General features: G+C 48.9%; 2 protein-coding genes across 4 annotated transcripts in view; one reads left to right on the top strand and one right to left on the bottom strand.

Annotated features, from left to right (window-relative positions):
• The window catches only part of GTPBP1 (GTP binding protein 1), a 21,197-nt gene extending 13,509 nt beyond the window's left edge, over nucleotides 1-7,688 (top strand). Inside the window, exons 8-13 of the mRNA XM_006029840.3 lie at nucleotides 411-555; nucleotides 701-883; nucleotides 2,638-2,773; nucleotides 3,421-3,599; nucleotides 4,111-4,311; nucleotides 5,508-7,688. Coding sequence (XP_006029902.1) covers nucleotides 411-555; nucleotides 701-883; nucleotides 2,638-2,773; nucleotides 3,421-3,599; nucleotides 4,111-4,311; nucleotides 5,508-5,600 — 937 coding nt within the window. The 3' untranslated portion in view covers nucleotides 5,601-7,688. The remainder of the gene's footprint in view (nucleotides 1-410; nucleotides 556-700; nucleotides 884-2,637; nucleotides 2,774-3,420; nucleotides 3,600-4,110; nucleotides 4,312-5,507) is intronic.
• Nucleotides 7,689-10,692: 3,004 nt separating this feature from the next.
• The window catches only part of SUN2 (Sad1 and UNC84 domain containing 2), a 22,455-nt gene continuing 16,740 nt past the window's right edge, over nucleotides 10,693-16,407 (bottom strand). For all 3 annotated transcript variants that reach the window (XM_006029838.2, XM_025211327.1, XM_006029839.2), the window contains exons 17-18: nucleotides 15,973-16,065; nucleotides 10,693-14,752 (exon numbers count right to left, since the gene is read on the bottom strand). In XM_006029838.2, the coding sequence (XP_006029900.1) occupies nucleotides 14,639-14,752; nucleotides 15,973-16,065 (207 nt within the window). In that variant the 3' untranslated portion in view covers nucleotides 10,693-14,638. The remainder of the gene's footprint in view (nucleotides 14,753-15,972; nucleotides 16,066-16,407) is intronic.

The raw sequence follows: 16,407 nt of genomic DNA, 5'->3' as shown, positions 1-16,407 counted from the left end.
GAGCGTGGTTGGCCCTACAGTGCTGTTTGGGGACTGGGTGAGACAACATGGAATAAGAATAAGACATCCAAACCCGTAGTGCTGTTATGTCTGCTGTGTAACAGGTTGTGTGCGCATGCATGCTTGCGCGTGTAGTAAAGGTTTCCTGTTGGACAGTTCATGGAAGAAGGAAGGGAGTACAGATTAGGGCACACAAGTCTCCTCTCTGAATGTTATTAGGAAGATTAGTTGTATTGCTGAATTTCAAAGATGTGTGTTCCGCAGCTGGGTTTGACTGCCAGGTTCCCAATGCTGTGTATTGGCTTCAGTCCAAGATCTTGGGTGCCTTCCTGAATGTGGAATGCAAATTGAAGATGGGGTGTGTGTTGTGGGGGAAAGATCTAACTACATATGTGTCTCTGTCTCCACAGGATGTGCCCAATATTCCAGATTTCTAATGTCACTGGTGAGAACCTGGATTTGCTAAAGATGTTTCTCAATCTCTTGTCTCCACGGACCAGTTATAGGGAGGAAGAGCCAGCAGAATTTCAGATAGATGACACTTATTCTGTCCCGGTAAGGAATATGGTGCTGAGAAGGGCTATTTGCCATGTTTCTGAGACTGGACATCATGTGAAATGGGGATTTGCATGGAAAGGTTGGACTCCATTGCTGCTTTCATGTGGTGGATGACTCCATTTACTGGTGTTTCTTGGTGCAGGGTGTAGGAACAGTTGTGTCTGGGACAACGTTGAGAGGTCTGATCAAGCTGAATGACACCCTGCTTCTGGGCCCAGATCCCCTTGGCAACTTCCTGCCCATTGCTGTCAAGTCAATCCACCGCAAACGCATGCCAGTCAAAGAAGTCCGTGGAGGCCAGACTGCCTCCTTTGCTCTGAAAAAGGTGAGTGTATAACTTTTCCTGAAAACAAGGACCTCCCTTTGTCAGCATCCACTCACGTCCTGGTTAAAGTAAGACCATCTCCCCAAACCCAAAGACTAGGAGGGAAGAGCTCTTCAGTTACCATTTTATGGTATCTCACATAAGCTTAATGAGACCCAGAAGGATCAAACTCCATATCCTGTTTTCCTTTTACCATAGGTCAGCACATTGTCTGTGCTCTTTTTTTTGGCTGTGATTTCATCAGATCCAAAATAGTAAGGCGGGGCTGGTAGGAGACTCAGAATGAAATATGGGTGTTTACAAAGTTGAAGTTGGCAGATGATGCCAAGCTGGGGGGAGCAGTGGATAACACTGGAGGGTAGGGCTAGGATTCAGAGTGACCTAGACAAATTGGAGGACTGGGCCGAAAGAAATCTCACAAGGTTCAACAAGGACAAGTGCAAAGTTCTGCACTTAGGATGGAACAATCCCATGCACCACTACAGGCTGGGGGCTGACTGGCTGGGCAGCAGCTCTGCAGAAAAGAACCTGGAGGTTACAGTGGACAATAAGCTGAATATGAGCCAGCAGTGTGCCCTTGTTGCCAAGAAGGCTAACAGCATACTGGGCTCCATTGGTAGGTGTGTTGCCAATAGGTCAAGGCAAGTGATTATTTTCTTCTATTCGGAACTGGTGAGACCACATCTGGAGTACTGTTCAGTTTGGGCCCCCTCACTACAGAAAGGATGTGGACAAATTGGAGAGTCCAGTGGAGAGTGACAAAAATGATGAGGGGCTGGGACACATGACTTATGAAGAAATACTGAGGGACCAGGGCTTATTTAGCCTAGAGAAGAGGAGACTGAGAGGAGACTTAATAGCAGCCTTCAACTACCTGAAGTGGGGTTCAAAAGAGGCTGGAGCTGGACTGTTTTCAGTGGTGGCAGATGACAGAACAAGGAGCGACAGTCTCCAGTTGCAGCAAGGGAAGTTTAGGTTAGATATTAGGAAGAATTTTTTTCACTAGGAGGGTAGTAAAACACTGGAACAGGTTACCCAGAGAGGTGGTAGAAGCTCTGTCCTTGGAGATTTCAAAATCCAGCCGGACAAAGCTTTGGCTGGGGTGATCTAGTTGGGGATGGTCTTGCTTTGAGCAGGGGGTTGGACTAGATGAGCTCCTGATTTCCCTTCCAACCCTAACCGTCTATGATTCTAACATCTATATTCTCTTGCTTAGAACTGAGTGCATGTCCAAGCCCCAGTCTACATAGTGTTTTGTATCAATTTAACTATTTTGGCCTGGGGGCAGGGCGTGTCCTTTAAAAAGGAAAAAGGCCAAATTAGTACAACTGCAGCCATGCACACAGTTATACTGGCATAACTGCATCAATGCTAGTAATTGCACTGGTTTCAAACAGCTATCATTAAAGCGGTAGAAAGATTCTTTAGACAAACTGTTAATATAGTGCTAGCTTGCACTATGCTGGAGGGAACATCTGTTTGGATGCTACGCACTTTTAGCAAGGCAAGAAGCATTAAACCAAGCATCCTTCCCCAAATTCCAATTTTGATTACTCCTGACAAACACCCTCAGAAGTGCCTCAAATCTCTGCTTAATACTGTCATTGAACAGCCTCTGCATTGCGTTGCATTGGGTGCCAGTTAATGCCCTCTAAAACGCTTTGGAAACCTTCTGGGTGAAAGAAGCTGGAGAAATAATTTTCTTTCTTCAGTAGAGAATCATGGTTAACTGCATTTTGTCCTTTTCCCCCCAGATCAAGCGTTCCTCCATCCGTAAAGGCATGGTGATGGTGTCCCCCCGGTTGAACCCCCAAGCATCCTGGGAATTTGAAGCAGAGATTCTGGTGCTGCATCACCCCACCACTATCAGCCCACGCTATCAGGCAATGGGTGAGTATATAGCAGCTTTCTCTGGCTTTCTGTTTCCAACTGGCATAGCTCCCACCTGAGGTTTTTGCCTCAGGTGGTTTACTCCACTTGTGATGCCTGCCTTACCAGAGTATAGGGTTCAGCTCCTTGTATTAAATTCCTCCCTCTCTTTACTTGCATTATGGTGAGCAAACTGATCTAGAAAAGCAGGAGGTGCTTCCAGTAGTAAACAGTGTGCCTAGGAAGGGGGTGTCCTGCCCAGTGCCTGCCTGCCTGAAGTCAGTGCCTCTGTAGTCTTTATATAGATGCCTAAGACATTCTGATAGGACTCCATTGCCAGCCTTTCCTTCCCCTCTCACCCCAGGTGTTTGTTACAGGGAACAAGCTTTGTCATGGCAAAACCAGATCACAGTTCAAACATGTTCTTACTGTTTCATAATGTGGCTCTAGAAAGCTTGGTAGGACACAGTTGAGGTCCTTTGAGGCAGCCAATACGTGCGTTCTTTTGTGAGTATGAGACAAATGCAACTCTGTCAATTTTTCACTTTTCAGATGAAGCAGATTCCTTCCATTCTATGTAGAGTAGCACTAGCTACCTTGGACCCTTATCTGAGGCTTGTTCCACTAGTGGCAATGGCTCTTTGAAACCCTCTGCATTATATTTGCAGTGCATTGTGGCAGCATCCGCCAGACAGCCACCATCCTCAGCATGGACAAGGACTGCCTACGGACAGGGGACAAAGCCACAGTGCACTTTCGTTTCATCAAGACCCCTGAATACTTGCATATAGACCAGCGGCTGGTCTTCCGTGAGGGCCGTACCAAAGCTGTGGGCACTATCACCAAGGTAAAGGCCAAGTAGCCATACCTTTGCCATTTTGCCTCAGTTCTCTTCCTTTATACTTCTGATAGGGGAGTTTGAGCAGCTCAGGGGAGACAGGGAAAAAGATGCAGATTTTACTTGATCACAAATGTCAAGCAAAACATAGGCTAATGGTGACCAATGTGCTTGTCCATTAGGTGGTTTGACCTGCATCAAACTAATTTGGTGGGCGGGTATCTAGTTTCTAGACAGACCGGTGTCTGTCTGCTAACCAGTGCTTAATTGATTGGTGGCACCAGGGACTGAGTAAGCCATGATGAAAAGTGCTCTCTGAATCCCACAGTGTTTCTCCAGTACAGGACTGAGGCATGTTGATAGGCCAATGTGGGAATTCTGCACTGCTGCTGCCCAGTTCGTTTGTTTTATGATGATTGGAATTGATTTTTTGGGCCCTCTTTGCTGGCCAGACACTCGAAGGTGGAAACTTGCTTGACTGGCTGCTTGCTCTTCAGTCTCTCCTGTTTGTACCTGACAGTTACTCCAGACCACCAATAACTCCCCAATGAACTCCAAGCCCCAACAAATCAAGATGCAATCAACAAAAAAGGGAGCTGTTACGAAACGAGAGGATGCTGCGTCTCAGAGTGGGACAGCCCCAGCAGGGCCCCCAGCGGGGGATGATGCCACCTCATCAGGAGCAACACCATCTCTACCTTCTAGTGCCCTGCAACCACCGGTAAGCAAAAGAAATCCACATGTCTCTTAACTATTCACATTCTCCGCTCAGCTGTTTGTCTTGGCTTCTTGATAGCATCAATATAACTTCCCCTCTTTTAGGACTCATGACAGGAACAGGTTACAGGGGTACAACCAGCAATTCGTCTGATGGCAGCCAGTCTTTTCAGCAGGGCATTGTTTGTGTTCCTCTAGAACCAGCGCCTAGTACCTCAGTCCTGGACCAGAAGCTTCCTGTGTAGGCACTTTACAAGCACAAAATGACAGTTTGTGCCCCAAAGCTTGTGATGTAGATATTCTGTGTGCTTCCTTCACATCTCTTCTGTCTTCTTGTTCAGAGTTCCAGGCTTTTTTACCTTTCTCCAACTTTTAATTAACTTGACTTCCAACCTGACAGTACAAGGTTTCTTGCCTTCCATACTATTAAGGTGGGCCTAGATGGGGCATAGCTAGCAAAAGGACTCTGCCTTGAACTTCATATCCTTTGTCCAGGCCTCCTTTATTCTAGTTGTTTGTTCCCCATGATCATCACACTGTCGCTGTCCCTGAGCCCAGCTGGCTAGTGGGAGATGCTGTGGGGCCTGTGTCTGTCCTTGGTGCCTGTCTGAGGCTTCTTTCTCTCTGTGTCTCGACTGCAATATCACTAAAGGGCTATGCTGTAGCCTGCTGTGCATGCTTTGTGTTTTGTGCCCTGTCCCTGGGTGTTTGTGTTGCTGTGCTCTTGCTCATCTCTGCCTTTCTCTTCCTGCTGCTTTCCTTCAGACTGCACTGGATGAAGAGCCCCACAACCGTGAGGGCAATAAGGTATTTTTGCCTCCCGATGGCCGGTTTGATATGATAGTGGTCTTGTTGACCTGGGTCTGGGAACAGAGTCATGTTAGCAAGAAAGCTCTGATTTTTCTCCTGCCATTACTCATGAAACATAGAAATCCAGACCCTGGATTTCTAAGATGCTGAATACCTTCAGCTTCCCTTGACTTCAGTGTGAGTGCAGAGTTCAGAACTTCTGAAACTCAGGAACAAAATTCATCAGTTGCTGCCTGGTTCCTTCTACTGACTGTAGGAATTTGATCCTAAGATGCTCTTCCCTAGTCCTCTCCTAGTGAATGTGTATCATAGTCCTGCACCAGTTGTACATGTGTAACTTTTTGATATTGGGGATCACTGCAAACTGATACTTCTTTTCTTGTTTTCCAGTCGAAGGTTGGAGGAGGGGGCCGGCGACGAGGGGGTCAGCGCCATAAAGTGAAATCTCAGGGGGCTTGTGTGACTCCTGCTGGTGGCTGCTGAACATCCCCCCTAGCTCCCCACCAACCCCTCCCCTAAGGAGTTCCTCCCCCTCCTTCCATTTCTTATCCAAGAGATCCAGAGCGGCTTAAACCAAAACACCCATCCCAGCTGATCAGCTGCAGAAGAACCTTCCCTCCCAGAGGAATGACCAAGGGGTTATAATTTATAAGCTAATGAAGGTGATAAAACACCTGGAACTGAGCGACTGACATGCTCCTCCTCCCTCTAACAACACATTTTTGTACATCATGGGCTAAGTTTTTATTCTTAGTTTTTATTATATTTTATGTGCATGAAGATGACAGGAGAATCCAGATCTGTTGGAGAAGAGCCAGCCAGCCACATCCCCACAATTCTGTCTCATTAACTCACTACCTTCTCCTATGCACTGTCCCAAATCCATTGGCATTAGAAGATCTGAAATTCCAGACCTCCAGGGGTTAGAAAGGTGTGAAATAGGTGGCTGGCTGGAGGAAGCTGTAATTCAGGCAAGATGCCAAATGAGCTCTGGAACCTCCTTCTCTCAAGCTGTTTTTAAATGGGTTGATTTTAACATGGCAGTGACTGCAGTTTTGGAGGAGGCCTCCAAAGAATTGACCAGATAGACCAGAAAGAGCAAGGCGAATCCCAGAGCGATCCTAGACCCTAAGCAGGTATATGTTGTTCTCCATACTTCTTCCCATTCCCCACATGCAAAGCTGAGAGCTGTAAAAGTTTTAGATCAAATCTGGGACCCAGCAGAATGTCCATCACCTTCCCTTCCTTTTGTCATGTCTGTTTGGTGCTTACAAATCTTACCTGCCCCTCAAGGCTGTGGCAGCCTAGTAACAGTATTACCAATGTAGTGCAGGAACGCTCTGTCAGTCCCTTGCCCAGGACAGAGCTGCCTCCCCCGTGACTGAACAGTGATCGCAGGGGGAATAAACCTTTTGGGACTGGAGACTGCCAGCCACCTTTGCTTGACTCTTCCATTTGCTCTGAGATCTCTCTTCAGGACTTGCTGGCTAGCCTATGCTCCAGGGCTGATAGAATTGGTCAGTTCTCTTTGTGGAAGGGAGGATGTGACCAGTCAGTTTCAAATGTAGGGAAGCACTTTCAGCCTCAGGAGCACAGGTTAGCTTTTTATACCCCCCCCCCCCAACCCTTTTTTTTTTTTTTTTTTAACAAAGTTCTTAGCTTCTTGGAGAGAGCCTGCAGGAGACTCTGAATTGACTTGCTTTATCAGTATCATGTCTTTTTAACTTCGGGCTTCGTAACTGATCAGCTTCCAGCTTGTTCTTATCTCTCTCCTTCCATATGCGCCTCTTCAGAGGAGCTTCATGGAGGACAAGGCTTATCCTCAGCTGACTTGTGGCAAGCAATGGGTGTGTTAGAGTCTTGAGGGAGGAAGTGGAGCTATCAGCAAGTCACTGCTCCCCACTAGAAGTAAGGTCAGCCACTGGTCCCTTTTTTTTTCAGGGGCCCTCCACCTCTGATGGAAAGCTCCTTTTCCAGAGGCAGACTTAAAGCCTTGGCCCATCTTTAGAGGGACTTCCCTGGTTCTTTCCTCACTGTGGCTACTGCCAGGACAGAGGTCATTATGGGTCACCCTGTGATTTGAAGTCAGCTAAAGCAGAAGTGGGCTGTAAGTGTCTCGGAGAAGAGTGGAGCTGATGCAGGTATTGGCACTCAGAGCACGATGCTGAGGGATACAGGACAGATATGAGGGTATTTTGCCTTAGAGCCTCTAGTGGCCTGAGCATGGATGGGAGCGGGGCAAGAGTACAGCCCCTCTCAAGCTATGTGCCTAGCTCTCCTGAGGAGGACCCACATGCAGCTACAGCACTAATAGCACCCTCCTTGTGAAGGGGTGCGAGGTGTGTCTCGTCTCAAACTGCATCTGATTTCACTGCCCTCTGCTCCCAAGGGAGGCAGAGAACTCTAGGCTGACTTCTCTTTCTTCATTCTTTGAGCTCCCAGTGAAGAAGCCTAGGGTTGAGGAAGGTTTACTTAACTTCATGCAAAGGAGGTGTTGTGATCTCTCTCTTGTGACCAGGATTCAAGGATCACTAAGGCTGGTGTGATGATATATAAAATAAAAAGTTTGTTCCAAGTTAAATGATGTCATGTTGCTGTGTCTTTCTCAAAACGCCCAGCACTTTGTGCTGAAGCCTGTGAACCCACGTGGTGCACTGCACAGAGAGCTGCCTTGCAGCTAACCTTGAAACTGGTCTTGACAGAAGGCAGCCTTTGTGCACAAGCCCTACTGAGACCTTGAAGGGCGGAGGTTGTAGCCATTGTGGATACCTCCTGCTATTCTTCAGTCGAGGAGTGGAGTCAAGAAGCATGGCACACCATTGCTGGGAGGTTAGACTCCTCAAGAACACATCTACACACTGGAAAAGAGACTGGAACTGGGAATGAGGTTTCTGTCATTTGGGACAGTGTCTAGTCAAACTTCACTTTCTGGACAATTGTGATGCACGCTAGCTTCTTGCCCAAACAGGGCTGGATGTGCCCTAGGGGCATGAGGCATCTGATCCAGGCAATTTTCAAATCTGTCGAGGGCATTCCCTGTCACAGAGGTTGCCTCTTTCCTGCAAGATTGCTAAATGGATGGTGGGACCTGCAGAAGAGTGCTCCAGCACTTTTACAGCTGGCCTCCTTTTCTCCAAAATATCCAGGGACTTTTGCCCCATCTGTTGTATTCACACACTGTTATCATTTTTTGGCACTTAAGAGCCACCATCATGTGCTAGGTGCTGTACAATCCCAGTACTCTGGGGGAGGAGCTAAGTGAACAGAGGGCCTACCCCAGCCAGCTTTTGTTCAGCACATTCCAAGCTAATTCAATTACTGTCTTTACTTCAATATAGGATGTTTCCCCCAACAAATGGCATGGGGGGGAAGCGTCTCCTCTTACTAATCACATATGAAGCAGAGGGGGGGAGCAGGTTGGGGCCAGAGTGGGTTGCACAGCAGCCCACCTGCTCTTGCCCCCTGCTTCCCATCTGTAGCTTCTGCTACCCAACCAACCCCTTCCCTTCCTCTTACTGTCAGGTGCAGCTGGGATCTGGCTGGAACTGGGGTCTCTCCTGGGCAGGGAGCACATGGAAGCTCCTTTCCCTGCCCAGCCGGTCATCGGCACTGAATGGCCAGACAAAGGTTGAGCTTCCACATGCTATGCTCCAGGATGGAGCATTTGATGGGGGACGGAGGGGAAGGAGCAGAAATGGCAGGGAACAGTTGGGGTGGAAAGGGTAGAAACTGGGGAGTTGGGAGCAAAGGCAGAGATTGGGGAGTTTGGTAAGAGGGGCAGAGGCTGGGGGGAGTGCAGGTGAAAGGGGGCAGAAAGGCTGCAGGGGAAGAAGGCAAGAGTGCTCTTCCAGCCAGTGCTGGGTGCCCCCACAGCCACTGCTTTCCCTGCTGTAGCAGTGTATGTGGGGAGGGGGAGGATTCCAGACAACTCTCCAATACTTAAAAAGGTTGGAGATCACTGCTCTAAGTAGGAGATCACCTTTGGCATTTAAAAGCAACCTAAGATCTACCGTGCGCTGCCACCACCCCTCCCCCCACCCAATAAGTAAGTCTGTGGGGAGGGCTGGGGCGGCAGATCAAGGCAGAGGGAGAAAATATGATTCGGGGGTGCATCTCCCCAGCAGGTAAGTCCCACCTGACCGGGGCCCCACTCAATTTACCCCTGCTCCTGCCTCTGCAGCACTCTCTCTCACCGTGGGGGCCTCAATCTAGCTCCCACCCCTTCCCTCCCCACGGACTGACCTGCTGGGCTGGGGTACATGTGTGCATGCACATGGGCACTCAGCCCTCCACCCCAGCCTCGGATCGACTCCAAGAGACAGATTTACCGGTGGATTGAGATCCACTGGTTGGTGACCACTGATTTAGATATAACATTTAGAAGTTTTCCAGATATAGAATTTAATTATTGGGAGGTCATCTTATGTTCAGGGTTATCTTACAGTCAAGTAAATACAGTAGCATTATTATTACCCCAAACGGAAAAGTGGTATCCCCTCGCAAGAATCCTATATTGGGTGCCATGGGGTACAACTGAATGACACCTGCTAGGCATGGAGATGGGAAGCAAAGAACCCACCCACTTGGGAGCAAAGCTTTCTTTGGTATCGCAGAGCTAACAAGACAGAAGGCAGGGGTGAGCCGCACCGTATAGACTCACTAAGTCAGTGATATAAAGGCAAGTCTGTAAGAAGGGCAGATCTCCTGCTCCACAGAACAGGCTATTTCCAGCTCTACGTTGTGGTCAGCAGCATAAATAAGGAAGCTATGCTCTGAGATTTGGGTGCCACATGCTGTAAAGCTTTAGTTTATTTCTTGAATTGGGATAGACAAAGTAATGCAGGCGTCAAGAGGCAGGCATCATCTACACTAGTTCTCAACCTTTTTTAGACTGGAGGGACCCCTGTGAAAATGCCAGCTCTTCATTTTAATTTATTTTTTGACTACAGACAAATAAGCAGCTTTTCTGTTGCAAAGAACTCGGGAAGATCACAACAGCTGAGGAACTTCTTTACATTATGAATTCCCATTTGAAATCTCGGTTTTTCTTGTGAATCATGTTTGCACAGCTAACATTGCATGGCACCCTTCTAAGGATCTCAAGGCACTGAGTGCCCCAGCAACTGGGTTAAGAGTCACCAGTCTACTAAAGTGAGATGAGTTAAACTGGTTTTCTAAGGTGAGCTGGAGAGGATGGGAGAGTGACTCTTCAGCGTTGGGCAGGGAGGGGAGTGGCAGGCAAAATTGTACAGGAGGCAAATATTGCTTGAGCATCTGGAAGTGTTGCCTGATGTCTCTGACTGCAGAATCACCTCAAGGCACTGGAGCAAGCCAGGCTCAGCAAGAGACTTAGAGCTGGACTGAACTAAAGCTCTGGCATAAGCCCGTACTGCTATGAAGAGGAAAGGGATTAAAGTGCGGGGTGGGGAGGAGGGTGTATATATATAAAAAAAAAAAGTCCATTCCATCCCTGTGCACCTTTCCCAACTGGCAACCCATCTGAGAGAGCATTTTCACAGCTCCTACCTTTTCATGGAACTCATTTTTCATTAAAAAAAAAAGAACACACAACAAAAACCTTTTGATATAATTTACTGTCTTGGGGTTTTTTGCATAGGCATAAATTACAATCTGTAGATTAAAAAAACCAAAACAAAACAGTGCAGCATTTGTAATAGGCTACAGAATTAAATACAGCTTGATCTCCTGCCTGTAACCATCTGTTTGCGCAGGGCTAATTTGTAACACCATTGACAGACAAACATGGAATGAGAGTGAGACTAAAGTGAAGCAGTCCAAGGAGAATAAACAAGGAAGCTCTGCCTTGGCAGATATTTCCCTCTTATTACTGTCTTGCTGTGCTCACGCTGGGTATTTGTACCAGGATACCCAGCCTCATGATAAACATGGCTAAAGTACCAAATTTGAAACGTCTTGACCCTACAGATGGGCAAGAAGTTCCAAAGCAGAAAATCATGATAATTAATCTCTTCCCAATTCAGTGCTGCGAGCTGGAGGATGGGCAGGGTTAGCAAACACTAAACATCCTTTAAGGCCTTATAATGGATCTGGCTATAGCCTAAAGATAAACACAGGTGCCTGTCCCAGGTGAGCAATCCACAGCCTGCGTTAGACACAAGCTCCCCATGCACAGCCCTTACCTAGCAAGATGTCTTATTTTACGTCACACAGGTCAATGGATAAAACAATAGCCCTGCTAGGACTGGGGCAGCTCTGGCTACACACACAGGCCCAAGAAACTGCTGAAGTTAGAAAGCAGAGGTACCTCTGAGGTTAGGACAGCTGGTTAAGATCACCATTTTGGATACAGTTGTTTACATGCTGCTTTATGCCCCATTTTAGGCACCAAAATGCCTCTGGATCTGGCCCTAGACCCACTGCTCCTAGCAGGTGGCAAGGCCTTGCAGCAGGAAGACCCACTTTCTGGCAGGTGGTACCACCACCTATGGACTGGTGCCTCACATTTGCATGCCAAAGAACCAGTGTTTTATTCCCAGCCCTGTGGTGCCTCTTTGCTACACAGGTCAACTACAAGAGCCTGTTGCCCTCTGTACCTTGTGAGTAGCAGTGACCAGTTCCAAAGGGAGATGCCACCCAACCCTCCTCCCTTAGGGAAATGGGGAGCTGTCCCGCCAAGAGATGTTAACCACAAAAAACCCATTGCTTTCTAGGTGAGGAATCCCCTGGCCCCTCCCCAAGTCAACATCTCTGGCCCTTCTGGGCTTCAAAGACTGAGGCAACAGGGCACAAGTCAGTGCTCCATGACTCCCAGCTCAGAGCCTGTATCTACTGGGATGGGCGTGTGCCAACTGTGGCCAGACTTGGTGCCGCAAAGCAGGGGCCCTTGCCTTTTCCTTCAAGTGAAGGAGACATGGATGATTAGATATGCAAACATTAAACACAATGCAAATGTAAGCAGAACTAAAAGTAAAGCACGCTGCACAAAACCAAGCACCAGCCCACGGTAGCTCCTGCCCAAACCAAAACAGGCTCCAAGCCTGCTGCTCAGCTCTGAAACCGTATCCTCAACACAGACCCAGGCCAGCAATCCAGCCAGTTTATAAACCCTTCCCCCCATCCCCACCCCCAGCCAGCTGGTAACGGCACTCCTTTAACCCAGGGGAGGTTGCTTGTGGCTGAAGATGAGTGTTGCTGCCTCTCTCCTGCCAGGTAAATCCACCCGGCTTTCCCTCCAAACCTGCCAGAATCTGGGATTGGTGCTGCCAGGCAGGGAAAGGGCCAAGTCCTGGGCAGGGGACAGTGAAGCTGCCTGTTGCGTTTCACAGGCCTGGATGGCTGCAGCTCAGGACCGTGCTGCCGGTCTCCAGCAGGATGGGAATGGACACGGAGAAGCGGAGGCGAGACCAGAGTGGGGGGGAGGAACAATCCCTTCCAAATAAAGTAGGTCACAGATAATTAACCATCTGACCCTGGGAAGAGGAGAGGACAGGTACCAGAGTGGCACCAGCCCCCGGATTACCAGCAATTAACAAGAGCATTGTTACTATCATCTGGTGCCTGAGAAAGCAGCAGTAACCCTGTCAGCCTTCCCCCACGCTGCCTCACCTCAGGCAGCCATGAACAAGGGGGAAAGAGGAGGTTGGCCCTAATATATCCCCCAGGGAAAGCCCAATCCCAGCTTCAGCCACAAGCTCCTTCCTGGGACCTTTGCTACTGCCACGGTTAATACTTTTGCAGGCCCACCATCACTGGGGCCCTTGTCTGGCCAAGCCAGGTGCCTGGAATACTCTGAATCAGGATCCCCCTGGCTGCAATGAGCCCTCAGGCCCGCTCTACCCTCCAGCTTTCAGCATCCTCTATAGCTGGGAGCCAGCAGGGGCACTGCCAGGAGCCCTTCACCCCAAACCCTGTATAATACTGCCTCATTGCCCCACTACCCCGTGAGGCTTGTGCGATCACGTTAATACCCTCTTGACCGCCCCATACCCCCTCCCTCCCAACACACACCATACATATGGGTAACTACAGCACAGAAGCTACCTTGTCCATGGGTCCTCTATATACAATTGTCTATATACAGATGCACACAACCTGGTATATGGGTACATTCATTCCCTGCCCCCCTCAAGTACCATTTTGGCTAGGGTTTTCTACAACCAGGAAGGCAAGAACTATCAGAACATGCCCCTGGTCCCTTTTTTTTGGTTCCCCATCTCCATCAACAGTCAATGACAGATGCCAGACAGTGGCACCTCAGTGTACAGTAGCTGCAAGAGGAAGTTTTCTTCCACCTCCTGCTGTTGATCAGCTTGTACAACAAGGCCTGGGGATTAAGTAGCCCTGCTAATATCACTCCAGCTAGTGTTACTGCCCAAGCTGTCTTTGTACCAAATAAAAGGTCTATCTGAACATCAACTGTTAGCCTCAGTGGTTCTGTGCAGCAGAATGTTCTACAGCTTGGTTACACGCTGCATGGAAGGCAAAAAGTTTCTCATTATTATGACAACAGAAAATCAGCAGGTGGGAAGAGGCTTCAGGGGCATCAACGTAAAGATATCTGGGTTGTGAGGGTTTTGCAACCATGTGAGGCTGTATGAGTGAGTGACATAAGTGCATGGATTATCAGAGACCCCTTCCTTTCTTAGCCAACAGCATCACGCATCACTGAAAACTAAGAGCATTGGCCTGTGCTGGAAGGGATATGCATCTTAACAGGTACATAATACACTAACTAGACCAGGCAGTTTCCAGTGCAAGGGTTGGCTTTACTACCCCAAGGAGAAGAGTCTCTTCTCCCACAGTTGTTAGCTTTGATATTATCCCTTCAGCTAGCACCTCCCTGCCCCACTTGCTTTCCTCTGCAGACATGCCTACTATCTCACTTTCAGGGTCATGGGATCCTCATTCAACCCACAGCCAGTCAGCCCTTGAGTGGAAAAAAAAGCAAGCCCAATACTGGAAGAGAATGGGCAACTGTGCAAAACTAGTTGGTCATATAACACTCCTACCCTAGCCCAAAACTTCATATATGCTACACACCCAAACCAGCGTACTATAATTGTGCACACCTTCCTAAAGCCATTGGGACACTATGTTGTAGGCTTCTTAGATACCAGGAAGGTGTGGAAGGGAAAGGCAGATGAATAGATCCTGACTGCAGAGACCCATTTCAAAACTAGATTAAAAAGTTACAAAAGTGTCCCACGTGAATTGAAAATAAAGCAGGCTGCATCCAAGCCCATGGGTGGCTTTCTTCTACCCTGCCACACCATCCTTTGAGACACTAAAATCCTTTCCCTTCCTCCCCTCCTTAAATGCAAAAAACTCTCTGGAAGTGGCAGAGCAAAAAAGCTTGGGGGCGGGGAATATATTCCCCAGGGAACTTGTTTCCTCCTTGAAGGATTTATGAGTGAAGCCGCAAAAAAGACGACTTTCCTTGTTCTCCTTTCCGCTGACGCCTTCTCTCTGCCGTCCTCACTCACGGCCTCCATAGAGCCTGAGGTAGCCAGCGGGGGGGTGGGGGAGCCGAGGTGGGAAGGTTAATGGGCTGGCTCCCCATGCACACGGAAGCGATAGATGCAGGTGTACTCTGGATGGCCCCAGTTACTCAAGACCTTGAGCTCCACCACCTGGAAGACGCCCAAATCTTCCCCCTTGAGAAGAGAGAGGAGACCTGGTCACTCCCAGCAGACAAACAAACATCAAGGGTCAGTGTTCTCACCTGTGTGGGCAGGGGGCATCCCAGAGATGTAGCCCTGCAGCCCCTGACACTCAACAGCACCAACACGATCCTACAGAAATTACCCAACACGCTTAAAAAACAGAGGGCAGAGGGAAGGTGGCTTTAAACCACCTTTGCAGGCCCTGTATCTGGGGGCTGTGTCTGTGTTGTGCCCAGTGTGAGCAGTCAGGAGTCAACTGGTGCCCAAGTCATGTAAGGCTGATACTGGACACAGAGGTCTCTCAGAACATGCACACCCTACACCAGAAAAATCAAAAAAGGAGCAATGGCAACAATTTTAGGGGCAGGGGATCCTCCAGTTAAGCCAGCCCTTGGCTTGTTTTGGACTGTAAAAGCAGCAAGAGCCTAAGGATTTAGCCTGTAATATTGAGCACAGAATGACCTGGGTACCTCCACAAGGGATCCTGTAGCAGGGGGGCTGGGTTTGAGGGAGAAACCCATTGAAGATATTATATCATCCTGCATTTGCTGCCAAAGGCCTTCCCCAAAAAGGCTGAGCCACATCCAGTGCTAAGCCAGTGTCCAAGAAGCGGGGTTAGTTGGGGGTTTCCTCCAGAGCACAAACAGCTTGTGCTTTGCAAGGGCACATGCAGGTGAGCTGGGGTGGGAGGGAGGGGAAGAGAAAGGTTGAACAACCCCTGCTGAAGGATACAAGATTAGTTTCATAATCAGCCTCAGCCCCTATTTCCCAGGCTGAGGAGCTGTTTGATCAGATTGTTGGTGCATCAGGCCAAGGGATCCCCTGACGCCTTCCCATGTTGCTGCCCTGGATCAGACCATCATACTGGCTACCCAGGTCTCCCTGCCCCAGCTGCACTGGATCAGGTCATTTGCTGACTGCCTGGTATCCTCCTCTCTCTTGAACTGCAGCCAGTATTTTGAGCTTGAGGAAGGCTGGAACTCCTCTAAGAATCAAGCCACCTGAGTGGCACCTCTCAGAGATGCACTGGGCCAGAGCACCCAGCCCCACCGGCTCCAGGCAGACCAGTGGGAGCTGAATTTACAAGAACACAGCCTCTGCAAGAAAATGCTTTGGCCATTTCTAAGCATGAGAAGCAGGGGTCCGGTGCTCCCAGGACTCTCCTCTGTAGCTCATTGCCAAAGAGTTCTTTTCCCACCCTCTCTCCATACCGTGAAGTGGAACGTTTGGATGGGATCGCCCTCCTGGTCGTACATGAACCGTCCAAGGAGGATGCCTTCTTCTTGTCCTTCCTCTTCCAAGCCCTAGGGAAACAAGTCAATGTGGAAAGGAAGGAAGGGAGGAGAGACGAGAAGGCAAAGAGAGAAAGAGGAGGAGTGTGGAGCAGGCAGAACACCCCGAGGGGAAGTAGGAGGTGGAGACAGAGGCACAAGTGCAGTTAAACTCCACTCCTCCTTTTCCCAGCAGAGGTGGATAGGGGCACACAGGAGCAGAGGGGGAGAAGGCCAAGAGTTATACACACTCACTTCCCTCCCTCTTGTCTCCCCCACTATTCTCCACCCCAAGTCATCCTCCCAATATTTATATGCCCCCAACAACAGATGCCTTACCCTTGTACTGCCATTCGTCCCCCAGCATCCGCTCTT

This window comes from Alligator sinensis, unplaced genomic scaffold (genome assembly GCF_000455745.1).
Source record: "Alligator sinensis unplaced genomic scaffold, ASM45574v1 scaffold215_2, whole genome shotgun sequence".
Lineage (NCBI taxonomy): Eukaryota > Metazoa > Chordata > Crocodylia > Alligatoridae > Alligator > Alligator sinensis.
This window is presented reverse-complemented; position numbering and strand designations above follow the sequence as displayed.